The sequence below is a fragment of the Emydura macquarii genome, unplaced genomic scaffold, assembly GCF_026122565.2.
Source record: "Emydura macquarii macquarii isolate MOO-44397 ecotype Brisbane River unplaced genomic scaffold, CSIRO-AGI_Emac_v2 contig_2417, whole genome shotgun sequence".
NCBI classification, from domain to species: Eukaryota; Metazoa; Chordata; order Testudines; family Chelidae; genus Emydura; species Emydura macquarii.
In genome coordinates, this window is record NW_027132554.1 from 364,824 (window position 1) to 383,507 (window position 18,684).

At 50.5% G+C, this 18,684-nt stretch overlaps 1 protein-coding gene across 2 annotated transcripts in view; it reads left to right on the plus strand.

Moving 5' to 3' along the window:
* Positions 1–7,722: 7,722 nt before the first annotated feature.
* ENTPD2 (ectonucleoside triphosphate diphosphohydrolase 2) overlaps positions 7,723–18,684 on the plus strand; it is a 35,895-nt gene continuing 24,933 nt past the window's right edge. For both annotated transcript variants that reach the window (XM_067561467.1, XM_067561466.1), the window contains exon 1: positions 7,723–8,010. In XM_067561467.1, the coding sequence (XP_067417568.1) occupies positions 7,900–8,010 (111 nt within the window). In that variant the 5' untranslated portion in view covers positions 7,723–7,899. The remainder of the gene's footprint in view (positions 8,011–18,684) is intronic.

Here is an 18,684-nt window from a genome sequence, read left to right on the forward strand (position 1 = left end):
AGGGAGGAAGAATTGAATCAGACAGATGTGAATGATAATTGGGCATTGTTCAAGAGCCCTTTACTAGATACCCAAAAAGCCACAATCCCACATCTGAGGAAAAAAGCCTTATTGGTTAAAAAAAACTATTTGAGTTAGAGGGCAAGTGAAGGCAGCTATGCAAATATATATATATATATATATATATATATATATATATATATACTGTAGAACAAATGGAAGAAAGAGGAAGTTGATAGTAATAAATATAAATCAGAAGCTAAAAGTTGTAGAAACTTGATAAGAGAAGCAAAAGGACGCATGCAGAAATGTATGGCCCACAGAGTTAAGTACAATATGAAGGAGATTTTTAAGGTATATTAGGAACAAAAAAAAAATCCTGTCAATGGTATTGGTCCATTACTAGATGCAAATTATAGCATTATCAATAAGAATACAGAAAAAGCAGACGCGCTCAATAAATATTTCTGTTCTGTATTTGGGAAAAAACAGATTATGTAATATCATATGATGATGATGATGATGATGATTGATGATGACACTCTGTCCATCGAATAGTAACTCATGAAGATGTTAAACAGGAGCTACTAAAGTCAGACATTTTTAAATCAGCAGGTCCAGATATCTTGCATCCAAGAGTTTTAAAAGAGCTGGCTATCCTGGGAAGCAGTGACTGAAAAAGATTTGGCCATCCTTGTGGATAGTCCGCTGAACATGATCTCCCAATACAAAGCTGTGGCCAAAAGGGCTAATGCGATCATTGGGTGCGAAAACAGGGAAATCTCAAGTATGAGTAAAGAGGTTATTTTACCTCTGTATTTGGCACTGGTGCAACCACTACTGGAATACTGTGTCCAATTCTGATGTCCACACTTCAAGAAGGATGTTGATACATTGGAGAAGGTTCAGAGAAGAGCTATGATTAAAGGATTAAAAACTTGCCTTCTAGTGATAGACTCAAGGAGCTCAATCTATTTAGTTTAACAAAGAGAAGGTGAAAGGGTGACTTGATTACAGTCTATAAGTACCTAAATTGGTAATAAATATTTAATACTGGGCTCTTCAATCTAGCAGAGAAAGGTATAATACAATTCAATGGCTGGAAGTTGAAGCTGGAGAAATTCTGACCTGAAATAAGGCATACATTTTAAACAGTGGGAGTAATTCATCAATTGGAACAATTTACCCAGGGTCATGGTGGATTCTCCATTGCTGACGATCTTAAAATCAAGACTGGCTGTTTTCCTAGGAGATCTGCTCTCGGGATTATTTTGGGGGTAGTTCTATGGCTGGTACCATGCAGGAGGTCAGGCTAGAAGATCACAGTGGTCCCTTCTGGCCTTGGACTCATCTATGAAAAAAGGCATTGCCCAGTGTCCGGCTTTCAGCTACAAACAAGGGAGCTCCCCCTCAGTTTCCAAATTGGGTGCAGAGTTCACCAGTTCAGCAAGCTCTCTCTGCAGTTCAGAAATGAAGGCAAATCTGTTGGCATTCCTGTTCTCTCCCTGCACAGGTTCCAGTCGGGGATTCCAGTGCTGGTTTTGAGACGCAGCTCACCCTATGCAGAGGTGCCTATGCACCAGTTAAGTGGACTTAAGTGGTGACTAGGCCTTGGGAGTCTTATATGGTGCCTAGGTCTTATGTTGGCTTCTCTGCATAGGAGAAAATTTCCCTCCTGGGGAGGACTGAGATAGAGAACAATCCAGTGACATGATCCCTCACACCACGTACAGGGCTGAAGGGGCTTTGTTTAAAGATGGGCTTGTTCTCCTGTCACATTCAGCTTCCTTCCGAGTTGTCATGAAATGCACTCCCAGCTATATGCATGCAATATCAGTCTGCTGCTTTGAGACTGAGGTCCTTACACTGCGCCCCTCACCCTGTTATCTGAACGCCTCTTATTCAGCCCAGTGACTTTGCGCTGGAAAAAATGGGGCTGTGAAAGAGAAATCTCCTTGTTTTCAAACAGTCTGCAAGCAGCCAAGGCAACGAGAGAAGCCATGCGGAAGGGATTTATGGTTAAATAGGGTGCTAGTACGTGGCATGGTGTTCCCACATGGAAGATCTTCTTTACTGACTCAAGGAAAGAGTCACTGTCTTGAAGGGTGCAGCTGGGTCTTGAATTAACCAGGATATGTTTACTTCGTAGTATTTACTAGAACTGTCACATAAGAGGCACTAGAGTGAGGATTCAGCATGGTGACCAGAGGCTATGATGATGGGCATGGTATAATAACTAGAGCTGGTCAACAAGTATTTTGGCAAAAAATACAGCTTCAGTGACACTGAAACATTTGGCAAATGTGTGTCAGTTTCACTGAATGTTTGTGTCAAAAATAAATAAACAAATTCTGACATTTTCAAAGTCATTTCAATTTTTTGGTTTGAAACAACTTTTTGTTGCAACATTTCCTTTTTTATCACTAAAAAAAACGACTCAAAATTGAAATCAAACGTTTAATTTTGTGTCAAACAATTTTCCATTCAGCCCAAAATGATTTTTTTTCCTTTTTAATATGTCCAAAAGTGTTTAAAATTTTGTTTTCGGTTCAATGTCAAACAATTTGTTTTTTCAATTCTTTGGAATTTCCAGATAACCAAAAAAAAATCTGTTATTTGCACAGCTCTCTACGAACCTATAAAAAATAGACTAGGCTCATGTGAGCACGTGAATAGGTTAAAGCATATGCTGAAGTGTTTGGCAGAATAGAAACCTAAATGCACAGATGGCACTCTGCAGGAAGCTTGATAAAGATATAAAGGCATAGGGCAGATCGCCTAGCAAACTATGGGAAGTTTTAGCCATGGAAAAAATGACTGGCCTCAAAACTGATACAATCTGCAAGTTCCTGGATACTGCTTTGAGCCTTCATGATTGAACATGAAGAGAAGTTGGGTTGGGAAGCTCTCTTCTTTCTCACACTTTCTCCCTGCTGACATTGTTTATCATTTTGCTCTAGTTCTTCTTTCTACACATGTAAGCTTTTCAAATGTCCTGATTTGAAGCCAGGTGATCTGACCTTTGACTTGGCTTGTAATGTGCTTAGTGAAAACACATAAGATTATTCCCTTGTCAATTTAAAAAAAATACTCCAAATATATTCAGAATGCCTCTTCTGAAATCAACATCATACTCCCTTTGGCTATATTAAGGAATAGTTAAAGGACACTGTCCAGAAATAAATAATATTTAAAAATAGTTTTCCTCAGCTGTGTTACAGCTCCCTTCAGGAATATTTCAAATGTAACATTTTTTAACATTTAATCTACTTTTCCTCGTGTAGGTGGTTTATTGGTTTTTTCTATGTTATTTGTGGCATGCTCTCCAAATCTACCTCCCTAGAGTCAGTGGCAGATGAATGGGGCCTCAGTCCAATCCCGGGAAAGGGTCACCCCATGCAAAAGTGCTCATGGTACTTCTAGCTTCCTGGCATTTTTTCTCATAGGTTCCCAGATTCCAAGACCAGAAGGGGCCATTGTGATCATCTAATGTTGCCTCCTGTATAACGCAGGCCAGAGAACTGCCCCAAAATAATTCCTAGAGCAGAAAATCATTCAATCTTGATGTAAAAGTTGCCAGTGATGGAGAATTCACCCCAATCCTTGGTAAATTATCTCAGTGGTTAATTACCCTCAATGTTAAAATTGTATGTCTTATTTCTGGTCAGAATTTGTCTATCTTCAACTTCCAGCCATTGGATTGTGTTAGACCTTTCTCTGCTAGATTGAAGAGCCCACTATTAAAAATTTGTTCCCCGTGTAGGTACTTAAAAACAGATGTGATTAAGTCACCCCTTCACCTCTTCTTTGTTAAGATAACTAGATTGAGGTCCTGAATCTAGGCAAATTTTCTAATCTTTTAATCATTCTCGTGGAACTTCTCTGCACCGTCTCCAATTTATTTACATCCTTCTTGAATTGTGGGCACCAAAACTAGATGCAAGATTCCAGCAGCAGTTGCACCAGTGCCAAATACAGAGGTAAAATAACTTCTCCACTCCTACTTAAGCTTCCCCTGTTTTTGCATCCATTGATCACATTAGCCCTTTGACCACAGCATTGCATTGGAAGGTCATGTTTAGCTGATTATCCACCACGATCCCCAAATCTTTTTCTGAGTCACTGCTTCCCAGGTTAGAGTCCTGTAAGTATGGCCTACGTTCTTTGTTCCTAGATGGATATATTTACATTTAGCCATATTAAAATGCACATTGTTGTCTTGCACCCGATCAAGCGATCCCGATTGCTCTGAGTCAGCGACCTGTTCTCTTCATTTACCACTCCCCCAATTTTTGTGTCATCTGTAAAACTTTAGCAGTGATCATTTTATGTTTTCTTCCAGGTTACTGATAATACTTAAATATTGTAGGGCCAAGAACTGATCCCTGAGGAACCCCCACTAGAAATGATGATTCCCTGTTTACAGTTCCATTTAGAGACCTAACAATTAGCCAGTGTTTAATCCATTTTATGTGTGCCATATTAATTTTATGTTGTACTAGTTTTTTAATCAAATTTTCAAGTGGTATCTTTTGGCTGTGCTAATAGCACAGGGCCAATAAAGTAAGTGCAACCTAGAGACTATCAACCAAGGTGTGTGCTGTGTGACCTTTGTGGACCTGCATATGTGCAGAAGGGACTCCTGACCTGAAGAGCATAGGTCTCAAAGTCCTGTTATGGTTATGATTCACGGGAAGGGTACTAGTCTTACTCAGCCCAGCAACAGTTACTTGTTTATCCAACATCAGTTCCTGATTTGTTAATCTGTTTTCCTGTCAATAACTCCCTCACACTCCGTATTGATTGGTCTATTGTTAATACATATACTGTATAATGTTACCAGTTCTTTGGAGTTATCTGCTAGCCGGGCTGCGCCATCATGACTCAGCCTGACCACAGAGCTCCAATGTTTATGATTTTACTTTAATAATAAAAGCTATTGTTTAAATACTTACTCAAGACTCCAGAATTGGATATCTCGGACGAGGTGGGTAGCAGGTTGAACCTGAAAAGAAGCACTTTAGCCTGAGAAGGGACACGCTCAGTAGTGCCCAACCATATCAAGTCAAACACCTTACAGAAGTCTAAGCATATTACATCAGCACTATTACCTTTATCAACCAAACTTGTAATCTCATCAAAAGAAGATATCAAGTTAGTTTGACAGAGTCTATTTTTCATTAACCCATGTTGATTAGTATAAATTATATTATGCTTCTTTAATTCTTTATTAATCAAGTTCCTTATCAGCCAATCCGTTATCTTGCCTTGGATCAATGTCAGATGGACAGACCTGTAATTATCCGTGTCGTTAGTTTATCCTTTTAATATATTGACACAACATTAGCTTTCTTCCAATCTTCTGGAACTTTCCCCAGTACTATTGGAGAGCAACATTAACACTCCAATGGGGTCCTGAGCCAGCTCTTTTAAAACTCTCGCATACAAGTTATGCAGACCGGCTGATATAAAAACTTCTGACTTTAGTAGTTGCTGTTTAACATCCTCCCGAGTTACTATTGGAATGGAAAGAGTGTTGTCGTCATCATCGTCATCATCATCACCACACAATATGACTAAATCATCGCTTTTTTACAAGCTTCTGACATATCCATTACTTCCCCTTTCTTCCATTTGTTGTATATTGGTTGGTTTTTAAAAATTTTACATAACTGCCTTTCACTTCCCTACTAAACCAGTTTATTTTTTTAATGAGTACAGCCTTCGTCCTTCATTGTGACTTGTTTCTCCTGTTTCCTCCTTCCCTGTAGCAGACTCTGATGTTCTTTGGCATGGACCCCTTTACACATGGATCAAAAACCTGTGGGCCTGTGGACCCCCATTCCCATCCAGCCTGGACCTACAGAGTCACAGACCCTCCCTTAACTCATCTCTTTATAGGTGTATCCCAGGCCTGGAACATCTGTCTCACTCTCTGACCCTCCCCAGGGCTCAGTGGCCTGCACTCCCGCTCCTTGCCGCTGCCTCAAAGCCAAGGCAGTGCACCCACTTTTGACACTACATGGGGGTGAAGGGGGTGTCGTGTGTGCAGTAACACTGGTGACATGTTCCTAGGGATGGCTCTGCCTTTTAAGGCCCCTGCATTACCACCCCATGAAGTTCACGACTCAGCAATGGACCCAGCCCAGAAGGTTCACAGCAGATGTGTAGGTGAATGGACTGACCCTCTCGACTCTAAAACCTGAAGTGCTGGGTGCTTTCCGCAGCTGGTAGAACCCAGGAAATGGAGAGGGGGTGAAAGAAGGGGCCTGGCACTCACTGAGCTGGGCCCTTCAGAGTTTCAGTTCAAGAACATAAGAACGGCCATACTGGGTCAGACCAATGCTCCACCTAGCCCAGTAGCCTGTCTCCGACAGTGGCCAGAACCAGAGCTTCAGGGGGAGTGTACAGACCAGGACAGTGGCAGAGATCCACCCCATCTTCCCCCAGATTCAAATTTGAAGCAAGCCTCCACCCCTGCCAGCAGTCCATCCTACCCCACTGGAAACAGACCCCATACTCCACATGGGGTGGCTCTGCTGCCCCTGGGCAGGCACCGGCACCCACTCAAATCCATTCCTGCCAGTCAGTGCAGAATCCCCCTCAAGCGGTTAAATCAAGTGGGTGTAGCAGGGGTGCGTGTTGTAGACACAGCCTAGCAGAAGGTAGCGCATGGCTTGCAAACTCCGGCAGGAAGTCGGAAGCACACAGAGTACGTCTACATGGGGACGCCACTCATCTGGTATTAAACGGGACTGGCGTCTTTTGGAGAGATTCGTCCCCTGCCCAATACTGGGACAACACCGGACGTGGTTCTGTCCAGTATCAGAGGGGGGAACGCCATCTCTAAGAGCATGCTGCTCTGCCCCCTTGGGTGTGACTTGTCACACAGGTCGCTCTGGCCGGGGCAGGCCAGCCAGGCCTATGGCATTCCTTCCCGGCAGCACCAGAATGTCCAGTATTCAGGGAAGGCCTGAGTGACCGCCCTGTGTCTACACTGCACTTGGAGCGGGGTGGGAGCAAGCCTCCCCCTCCGGGCTGAGAGCCGGGGGCCGAGGGGCCGGCACCAGTGGAAATAGCAGAGCAGCAGTATTTGAAGTTGTGGCTGGAGCAGGGGCTCTGAAGCCCAGGAAAGTGTGTGTGTGTGTGTGTGTGTGGGGGGGGTGTCTGGGTTTCAGAAGCGAGCTCAAAGCGCTGTCTACACAGCTGTGGGTGCGCAATGCACGAGCCCCCTGGTCCCATCTCCCCGCTGGGCTGGGGGGCTGGCTCCTGCTCCAACAGGCTGTGCAGACAGACCCCCCCTCCCAGGTGCGCTCTTCGGGCCGGCTCCAGTCCCCCTGAAGACACAGCCCGGGGGCGTCCCGGGGGCTACCAGCAGCTCCAGCCACCCGCAGCCTGCCCCACACGCTGGCGCACAGAGGCTCTGGCTCCGCCCGGCACCTGCAGCCGCCAGCCGGGGGAGGGGACGAGAACCCAGGGCGGCTGCCCCAGGGCCGAGCCACTGCCCCCCCCCAGCGGAGCGGCTGGGAGCTCAAAGGGGAGCGGGGTGGGCCCCCCACCTGGCCCGGGCCCGGCCCGGAGCGCAGAGCGCAGCGCAGAGCGCACAGCCTGGCGCGCACGGGGCTCAGCGCGCACAGCCGGGCGCACACTGGGCCGGGGCGCAGCCGCCGCCGCGGTTGGTGACTCAGCCTCGGGGAGCCGGGCAGGAGGAGGAGGAGGAGCCGGGGCCGGGGCCGGGGCCTCTCTCACCTGCGCCCCCTCCCGCAGGGTCCGGCCTCCTCCTGGCCCGTCTCAGCCCTGCCCTGGGCGGCGGGCCAGGAAGAGGAGGAAGCCCCGCCTGCCAGGGAAGCCCCAGCCCGGCCGGCCGGCCGGCTTCAGTGCTGCGGGGAGCCGAGCACCATGGCCAGGAGGATCATCGCGCCGCTGCTGCTGCTCTGCTTCATCGGCATCGTGGGCATCCTGCTGCTCTGCCTGCCCGTCAAGGACCTGCGGGAGCCGCCGGCCTTCAAGGTGAGCGGGGGGGGGGCACCCGGAGTATGGAGAGCCGGGAGCCCGGGGCGCCCCCAGCTCCAGAGATGCCCGGGGCCGAGCACCGTGCTGGCCGCCCAGCACCAGCTAAGTGCTGCACGGCGAGCCGCAGGTAACGGTGAGCTGCGGGCTCACGGGCAAGTCCCTGCCAGCTCCCCTTTCAGAGCAGGGGCAGCTGATGGTTCTCTCCCCCTCCCTCCCTTTTTATGTTCTTATTTAAAAAAGAAATGGCTGGAAAAGCGTAGCTGGTTTAGATGCAGGTCCCCGCTCTAGGAGCTGCCCTGGCCTCTTGGTCTCTCTCCATCATCTGCTTGATTTGTCAAGAGTTGAGCCGCCCCCCCCCCTTGTGTTGAAGTCAGCGGGACCTGTGGTTCCCCAGCACCTGGGACAAGCCAGCCCCCTGCGAAAGAAAAATGCTTTTTTCCTTGTAGAAAACTTTAATTTTTTTTCTCGCAAAAATTCAAACCCGAAAATGTCAGCTGAACCCCCCCACCCCCCATTTGGTCCACATCCAAAATCATCTTTTTTTTTTTTTCTTGGCCAAAATCTTTTGGTTTGGGAGTATTCCAGTTTTTCAATGAAAAATCTAAATCTTCCACCGAAAGCAGATCCTTTTTGTGAACAATTTTGATTGGTCGAAAACCCCATTTTCCATCAAAAAACAGTTTTCATGGAAAACTTTTGACCTGCCGGAGCCTGGTTTCACTGATCTGTTCTCTTTTCTTAAGATTTGTTAGAGCTAAATAAGATGAGTCATTTGGCACAGCTGTTAAGAGAGGCACGGGTAGCACATCGCCAGCTGTGTATTTGAGAACTATTAATTAATACCCAGTCGTTATTACCCTTTTACAACATTCTGCTTGTGTTTACCAATCTGCTTCCCATCAGACATCTGCAAAAGCATAATGGGTCAGATCCTCAGCTGGTGTAAATCATGCTAATGTCACTGAAATCTATGAAGAGATGCTGATTTACGCCTGGCCCATATCCACTGGACTTCATGTAGTTTTGAATGACTTATTTCTGCTGCAGTTGATGCCTCCTTGGCCCTTTTCTCTTTAGCAAACTGCATTAATAATCATCAATATTTTATTTGCTAGCTAGCTGTTTGGAGAACTGTTCCTAGGGTTTCCTCTCTGTTAATGGCTTTTGAGTTGCTGAGCCCGGTTTGGTGTTGTTGGTGGCGTTTTCAGAGCTGCTGCTACTTTCCTTGTGCACCGACCAAAGCTGAAAGGAATTAGAGTGCCTGGGAATGCAGGACTGGGTCTACAGCTGGCTCCAGCACTATATCCGCTCATGCTTGTTCTCAGAAGGGCTCCACTTTCCTTGAAGTGTGACTAAAGCAGGGCTGCAGAAAAACCAAACGGAGACTCCGGGTGTTGTGCCGTGGGGGGTAGGACAAGCGCGTGCAGGATCCGCAGATGGTAAGAGGCACAAGACGATACACTGATGATCAATTCTTTGTTCCTATGTTGCTTTGTGATACGTGCAGATACACCGCCCCCCCCCCCTCCCCAAGCTGTTCTGGGCCGGGCCGTTCTGCCCAAAGGACGGAGCCCATCTGAGTGTTTGTTTTTTGGGGCTGTGTTACTGGGATACAGAGAATTTCGCCTACAAAACTAGGCTATGTCTGTGCTAGGAGCGAGGGGGTTGATTCCTCTGCTTGTGTGCACATACTCGCCCTGGCTTGAATAGAAATAGCAGCATAGTTGCAGCTGCATAGGAAGCAGCAGTGCTGGCACCGTACATGCCCCCTGGTTTCAGCCAGATTTGTACTTAGCCGTGCCTCTGCTGCCACTACCCGTGCTGCCATGGCAACGCTGCTATTTACACTCACACTGGCTCTCCGCAGCATGTGCACACGCGCAGGGGAATCACACCCCTCGCTCCGCGGGTAGATGTAGCCTAAGTCGGATTTTCAAAAGTGCCTGAGTCCGTCAGCTCCCGAGTCCCATTTTTAAAAGTGACTGCGGGTCACAGCCTCGGAGATACGTAGGCCCCAAACTCCCCGTCCCCCACTGACTTTCAGTGAGCTGCAAACTCCCGAGGGCCGGATTTTCAAAGCTATTCAGGAGGCTAAAGATGCAGGTAGGTGCCTAGTGGGAGTTTCAGAAGCACCTTTCTGTGTCAGGCGGTGCCTAAATAGCTTCGAAAATCTCGCCCCAGTTATTTTTGAAAAGTCATTTGGGTACTTCTGAAAATGTTACTCCACAACCATAATTGAGTCAGGGAACCCAGCCACGACACTGTGAAATGCTGTAGGGTGGTTGGGGCCTGACCCACTTACTGTAATGGGGTTAAACCCCTGGACAGTCCGATGTTTGAGCTCCGTTATGGGGACTTGGCTATGTGGGTCCCCCCTATGTTACAGCTTTAAAGTGCTCTGTAACCAGAGCCGCAACTTGCTTATGGCTGTAGCGTGGGTGGGGTCCAAGTGGTTGGTTGAAATCTAGGTGAGGCTGATGGACAGTGAGGATCCGATAGTGGTTTGAAGGTCCCTGGGTGACAGGAGTTGATGGTCCCACTCCAGTTCCTCAAAGACCCGTCTGTGTCCCAAACACCCCCCGTTGCAACTGGCACTGACCGGGGAGCAGCCAAATCCTGAATCAGCATGAGCCACCCTCTCGCCTGCCCCTAGAGCTGCCAGGGCAGGGCTGATGCACATCGGCAGGGAAGCTGGCACGGTGCTGCGCTCACTGTACCTGTTCGGTGGATAAATGGAGCTTGTCAGTGTCAGCTCTAAATCTTCTTCAAGTGGGCGGGTGGGGGGGTCGGATCTGCATCGCTGTCCGAGAGCAACAGGGCGCCACCTGGGAAAGCAGATCACTTCTGCAGTGTCCTTTGTGCAGATGTCCATCATCACTCAAACATGCCTCTGGACACCTATAAAATCTCATTTGCCTGCGGTTTTATACCGGGCCCATCACTGTAGTGTGTGGCTAGCTGTCTATCCAAGGTACTTATCTGGCACCCATTACTGTAGTATCCGAGCACCTCACACTCTTCAGTGCTTTTATCCTCGTAGCATCCCTGTGCTCTTACCCCCATTTTACAGGTGGCGACCTGAGGCCCAGAGAGCCTAAGGTCTTGTCTACACTAGCGCTTATGCTGGCAAAACTTTTGGTGCTCAGGGGTGTGAAAAAAAACACCCCCCGGGCGACATACGTTTTGACGGGAGAAGTGTGTGTGTGGACAGTGCTGTGTTGGTGGGAAACACTCTCCTGCCGACAGCGCTACCTCCGCTTATTTAAGTGGTTTTATTATGTCGCTGGGAGAGCTTTTGCCAGCATAAGTGCTAGTGTAGACAAGGCCTAAGTGACTTGCGCCAGGTTACGTCTACACTGCAGCTGGCGATGTCATTCCCAGCTCAGGTGGACACAATCCTGCTAGCTTTGATCAAGCTCCTGCACTAAAAATAACCGTGCGGCCCCCGGGGGGGCAGAAGGGGCTAGCTGCCCCGAGTGCAATCCCATACACGACACGGGGCGGCCCCTGCGGACTCATGGCTGCGCTGCTGCTGTTGGCACGCTAGTGCTCATCCGTCTTCCTGAGCTGGGGATGCCACCTCCAGCTGCAGCATAGCCACAGAGAGTCTGCGGCAGAGGGGGCCTGCAGCTCCTGTCTGCCGTGTCCCGGCTAGTGCCCTAACGTGCGCATGTCACAGAGAGCGAAACGATTCATTGGCTGGTTTTAACTTCCCCCACCCCTCTCCCAAGGCAGTGGTGACTAGGATACCCCCTCCCCCCACCAGCGCCCCGCTTACTTGGGGCCTGACCCTGCGTTTCTTGCTCACCCAGCTCTCTTGGTGAAGTTGGCAGCAGTTCAGCGTGCACAGCGAATTCGGGATCAGGCCCCTGGTGTTTGCTCCCTCGGTTTGCAACTTTTCCACGAGAAGCGCTATGTGATGCCACAGCTGGGGAGCCCTGCCCCCAGGAGGGCAGTAGGTGGAGAGGAGGTAAATACCCGGGACTAGAGAGATGGAAGAGAAATGAAGACACCCCCTGAACCAGATGGACTGCTAGGTAAAACCTTTCCCAAGTCTCCGGTGAGAGCTAATCAGCTTGGTAATAAAACCTGTGCAGGCCAATGTGCCCAATACTGATCTCACTCACCCCCGTGTAAGCTGGGAAGAACTGAAGTTAGACAGGTGTGAGAGGGAGCTGGGCCCAGTGGTCCTGGCTTTCACCACCTCAGGGAAGTCTTAAAGTGCGACAGTCAGAAAATGCTGCCCGTTAGATCTGTCCTTTCGCTTCCAGCCTCTGATCTCCCCTCCTAGAAAAGACTACAGGGGAAGTGAACAGACATGGTCCTGTTCTCTCTCCCTTATAGAGGAGAGGAAATGTGGGGCAGCCGGGAACATGAGGTTTGTCTCGCCTTCCCCTTGTGGAAGAAGCTGGCTGATCCCCCAAAGTCCGGCTGTGCATCTGTAGGGCAGCCCCTTGCCCCTACGCTGCTGCTCCTGGGCAGTGCTTCTTGCCCGAGGGGTTGGGAATGGAGGGAGACGCTGGAGCCCAACCCAGTCATCTGCCTTCTCTCCCCCAGCCCGCGGTCTCTCTGCTCCTCAGCTCTGTGGCGCTGGAGCCACTAGGGTCCTTGCAGAGGGGTCTCCATGCACCCGGTGGGGGGGATACACAGAACTCTCCAGCCCCCCCAGATGCAGGCTCTCCTCTGGAGTGAGATACAGGTGCACAAAACATATTAGTATAAAAATGGTTCTGGATCCCTTTGCCGGCTTGCTGCAAAGAGGAAAGACAGTAACCCTGGGAAAGTGGGGCGCTGCAATCATCCAGCTCGTTACAGCGGGCGGTAACTCCTGGCCTGTTGTTGCTGATGTTGCACCACGCACGCTCGTCCTGTTCTACCAGGCGTGATGATCCCTGCCTCCAGGAGGCCACAGGAGTAGTCTCCATTAGCGAAGCACGGCCGGGCTGCGCTCTCCGGTGCTTAGGTGCGGCTCCCACTGACTGTGAGAGGAATGTCATGTGGATGAGTGACACCGGAGCGGAGCCCTAAGGGTGCGTTTACACTGCAATAAAAGACTCATGGCTGGCCCGGGTCAGCAGCCTGGACAGGGCTCAGGCTGCCGGACTATAAAATTGCAGTGTCAACATTCAGGCTAGGCCAGGCTCTGAGATCATCCCCCCTCCCGCACGTTTATAGCCGTGCAGCAGCTCTGAGACTGGGTGCCCTCGGGCTGTTTATCACAGGGAAGACATGCCCTGAGCGGAGGCTTTTCTCCCTGAGGCCACGCGAATGGGTCTGAACCTGCCTTCTGCACTCAGGCTCACCCAGCTCCGGTGTCTGGGGCCCATTGGCCTCAAGCACCCGCTGTCCCTGACCGGTGCAGAAAGGGATTATTGGGTGTCAGAACCGTACTGCAAAAACAGGCTGTTGCCTCCCTGGGCAGGGCAGGCTCAGCGAGTCCATTGCGGCGGCGTCTGGCTGCAGAGCATCCCGGCACGCTTTCCAGGGGATCCTCGCTGGAATCGGACCAGCAACAATCCTGTTCCAACCAGTAGGGAGGGTCTCCGCTGCCCGGGGGCCAAGCCTACATTTGCACCCCCTCAGGCCTCACGTCCCGTCCCCCCACATAGGGCAGGAGAGGTCCCAGCGCTGCCCCCTAGCTGTCCCGGGGAGGGAGGGGTCTGTACCTGGGTCCAGTCTCCAGGCCGGCCATTATGTGTGTCGCTGGCTTTGCCTGTTATTACTGGGCCCTTCTTCGTTTCAGCTCTGTTGAATTTACAGAAATGTGGGGAGTTCTCAGCAGCTATGGGATTAAAGTGCAGGTCACGTGGGAATTAAGTACCCAGCTCTGTTGCCTTCTCTTCCAGCCTGAAACTCTGCTTGGAATTCAGCTGCTTCAAATCCTAAAAATACCCCGAAGTGTGTTTATTTCACTACCCAAGAGCCTGATCCAGTGAAGAGCCAAGCACTCTCTATTCCCTTGGTGGGTGGTGACCGTTACCTTGCAGATCTGAGGTCTAATTGCCCCATGCTGTCTCCCCACTTTTTTTTTCTCCACTATAATTCTGTAGATCTTCTCCGAGCAGCTTTATAAAAAACCAGCCCCGCTAGTTCTCTCTTAGCAGCTCCCGGGAGAGCTCTTGTAATGATCCCTGATAAATGAGCAGGGAGATCATACATGGATTTCCAGAGGGGAGTCTAGTGGGGTGGGGGTGATGGCTCGCTTTCTGGCCCAGAGGCAGGATCTCCATCGGGGAAGGTGAGGAGGCGTGGGAGCCAAGCTCTGGGGATGGGTGTGTGTCTCCTTGTGCCAGGGCTGGCACCTACCCATACGCTGAGTTATGCCATGAAGTGCTGAGAACTGGAACAGCCAGAGCAGGAATCAGCCTGGGGAAATTGCTCTGACCTTGCTCTCGCTGCAGAGATACAGAGAATGCCTGGCTGGAACCTGCGCCCACTGGAGGCAAAGGTGCAGGATTGGTCCCAGCATTTGGGGTGCGGGACCATGGTTCTTATAGTCCCTGCTGCAAGTTGGGCTGTAGCCGCATATGAAGTGGAGGGGGCCGAGGGAGGGGAGAGCTGCGATCTGGCCGGCAGTGCGAATGTTGAGTGTACCATGCTCAGACAATGCTCTGCTCTGGCTGCTGGCCAGGGAAGCACAAAGAGATGGAGCGAATGCCAGGAAACTCGGCCTCACCTGTTAAAATCCAGCAGGAGCTTCGGGTTTTCCCTCCACGTCTGTTCCTTTCCAAGCCTCCAGGCCTGGCCGGTGTTGTGGATGCCAGCTTCAGTTTCCTGGCTTCTCTGCCTCCCGCTCTTCCTGCATCAAGCCGCGTTTTCCCTTGGCTTTGAGGTTTCGCCCTGCATCTTATGAGATGCTTCAGAGGCTGCCCTGCCTCCACGAGCTTCTTCAGCCCCTGACCACACCTGGGGGGGCTCTGCGTCCCTCAGCCTTCCCCCATCATCACACTGCAGTGGAATCGGAAATGCTCCCCCAAACCTCAGCGATCTGAACGGCTGCTGCTCTTTCACAGGAGCGGGCTGTGGGCATGGGTCCCTCCCACAGAAATTGTGGTTCCTCTGACAGCTGCTTCTGTGCCGGAGCTTCCTGCACGTGTTAGCTCAGCATCCGCCGCCTCTCCAGGGGTGAGGTGAGAGAAGCTGCAACAATAGGCCCTGCGTCTCCCTGGGCTTTCCGTGTGTCATGCAGAGACCCTGCTGCGGTTGCGTGTTCCAGCGCTGTGTGTGAATAGCCCCAGGGCTGGACTTCCCGGGGAACCCACGTGGGCATAGCTACATCTCTCAGGGGCGTGAGGTGGATTAACTACAGTAACGGGTGAACCCCTTCTTGTCACTTCCCCGCTCCGTGCCTCGGTTTCCCCCCCGTAGCAGAAGCACGGATGCTCTGTGAGTGTGCTTTGAGATCATCGGATGCAAGAGCTACACCAGGGCAGAGTGTTGTCACTGTAGCACATTGTAACGTTGTCCTTTACAAGGTGCTGGCAGCAGGGTGGAGGCCTGAGTCCCTGCTGGGGCTTCGTTTGTTGCTCAGGTTGGAGACGTGTGTGGGCTGCCGGGGGCGGGACGGAGATAGCTGAGGTTGTGAAAGAGGAACTGAGGACTGAACTGCAGCATAGACTGGCTCTGGAATGAGGTAGCTGCTGCTGATCTGCTTGCGTTTTATGACTCGCCTGGCAGTCTGGCCAGTGTGTGAGATGTCAGCAGTGAGGTATTTGCAGCACATTTCCAGTGCACCTGTGCTGAGTGTGTGCCTATGCAGGATGAGGGGGTAGCAAGTTAGGGTGGGGGTCAGAAAAGGAGTGTCCCATCCTCGTCATTGCTAAAGAGCAGCTGAGCTGAGGCTGTGTTCGGTGGCTAGACAGATTTCTGCTATTTGACACTGTGTTAACTCGCAGACTGGGATCTGCTATTCGTGTGCTCAGGAATTGACACGACTCTCGTTCGCTAATGACGGAAAGGCTTTAATTACTATACTTATAAACATAGAAAAAGAGCCCCCAAACCATAAATCCAGTATATTTTAGCTGCAAAAGCAATTATCCTCACCAATGCAGGCAAGAGGCGGCGATGGTTTCTTAGCAGCTTCCCCCGACAGCCTGGATCCCTGGTCTCAGAAGAGGGCTGGGCAAGATGGCAGGTCTTGTCAGTTTCTTGTCCAGAGTGATTTTTCACTCTTGAAGCTTGCCTGCTTTGCTTATTTCTATTGCTTCTCTTTTATATCCTTCAATCCAATGTTTTTCAAAGCATTTTGGTAATTTACATGAGTAAACACAGGAATTCCCAAAAACAGTACAAGAGGGAGAGACCCATGTGCTTTACTTAGTTAAAAGGCGCTAGCCACCTAGATTTGTTGTTTAGTTTCAGTGTTCCACCCTTCAAACAAAGGGGTATTGGGGTTGTTGTGATTAAATTGAGCAATGCCTGGAGTGGCATCCAGCCATGGGCTTTGATCATAAGGTATTTTGAGAGGTCTGGAGCCATGGAGGTCTAGCACCCGTGCATTTAACACATTTCTGTTTACTGCATAGATGAGTTACTCCCAGAGGATAAGTTCATTAGGGAAGATGGTCCAGACAGAGAGGCAATTAATAAACAGTTATCTTAATGAAATACCAGACATACTTTGAGAATAGAAAGACAGCATGGGTGTGTTGCAATGAGAAACAACCACCGCTCTTCAAAAGGGACTCCAGCCACCATTTCACATACTCTGCAATATGCAATTTATTAATTTGGTAGCTTAATTTTATAGGTAGGCCCAGCCTAGCTGAAATGTCATGGTTTACAGCTACAGAACTATTGTTCTGGTAATGCCCACAGACCCTGACTAGAATCAGGGCCCCATTGTGCTAGGTGCGGTATATATACACGACACTTGCCCCAAAGAGTTTACAATCTAAAAAGAGGAGATCAGAGGAAAGGAGGGAGGCAGGGGTATAACATACAAGCCCTGAGATCAGAGCTGGCCAGGCACACGTCCAGTTGTCATTTTCTATGCTTTTGGGGGCAGGCACAGAGACCATCTGCTGGAATAACACCAGGGAGTTCCACGCAATTACAAACCTGCAGCTGGCCCGTGCCGGCTGACTCGGGCTCACGGGGCTCAGGCTAAGGGACTGTTTAATTGTAGTGGAGACATTGGGGCTCAGGCTGGTTCCTGGGATCAAACGTCTAGGCTGCAATTAAATCGCCTCTTCGCCCAAGTCAGCGGGCCCAGGCCAGCCACGGGGGTCTAACTGCAAGGTAGACGTACCCTCAGTAACAACGTAGGCTTTAGAATGGAGATTATTTTCCGCAAAGGCTCACTCTTTGTCCTGCAGTGCGCTTTTGCAAATGACAAGTGAAACCTGCCGCACTATTTCTAATCTGAGCAGCGCGGTAATTAGACCGTCGTTATTTATGACCGAGTGACGCGACCATCCTGGGTTCAGCTGTTTTCATGGTAACGAAAACAAACAGTAGCTGAGACAAAATGTAAAAGCCAGGACGGACTCTAGGCCCAGCTTTCCAGAAGAGCTCAGGGAGGGATGTCCCAGGGTTCAGAGCCAACGTGCGTTACGTGTACTGAGCTCTTTCGGAAATCTGGGTGTTGTGTTCTTCTGGACGCCTGGCCATTGAGGGGCTCCCCTGGATCCCTCCCAGAACTAGAACCCATCAATCACAATAGCTCATCCACATACCCACCATATCCCCACCCCCTCAATCTGCCTGTTCTCCCATCATCATGAGAATGGATGGGCTGTGAGGTTAACAGTCCCAGGTCTTGGCAGACTGAAGGGGGAGTGAGTCCCAAAGCAGAATCCTTCCAAGAAAACATCTGGGGAATTTCAATGACAAAGAATCAGTGTATGGCCCAAGGAGCCCTTAATTATAATAAGACTGAGGCAGGGCTGGCAGTTCCCAGCCTTTGTCAGGGCAGGGCGAAGCCGGAATTTGCACTGGAAGGACTGTCAGCTCTTTGGAGCAGGGACTGGTTTTTGTTCCCCATTTGTACAGCGCCTAGCGCCGTGGGGGCCTGGGCCGTGACAAGGGTGAGGCTGAGGATGAGGACTGTCCTGGATTGCTCCTCTGGGAGTGCAGTGTGTATTTCTGCCTCTGAGGGCGGGGAGAGGGGTAGAAGTGGGGCCTTGTAAACCTCAGACACAGCCCCGTCTCTGGCTTCTTTACAGGCTAAATCTTATGCCCCGTCCCCTGCCATTTCATCCTTGGGTGACCATGGTGGCCCTGGAAGTGAGGGGGATCATTCTAGCTAGACCCAGGCACAATGGGTCAGTGGGACTGAGGGGCACCGGCAGAGCTGGGGGCGGAGTGAGAGGGGAAGGGCTGGCATAGCGTGGGGCTGCAGGTTAGGATTGAGAGGTACCGGCAAAGCTGGGGTGGCGGGGGAAGGGAGCCAGGGCTGGGATAGCAGGGGGCTGTGGGTTGGGATTGAGGGGCACTGGCAGAGTTGATGGTGGGAGCCCAGGGCTGGGATAGAGGGGGCTGCGGGTGGGCACTCCTGGAATACCCCGGTGCAGGGGGCAAGAGCAGGCGTGGCCACGGCAGATCTCTGCCCCAGCTCTTCCCAGTGGTGTGAGACCCGCAGAGGCCATTGTCATCAGGGTGCAAAGGGATGCCCCAGTGCGTGTCGGGCTGATCCGGACCCATGCCCAACGCTCTTCCCCCCACTCC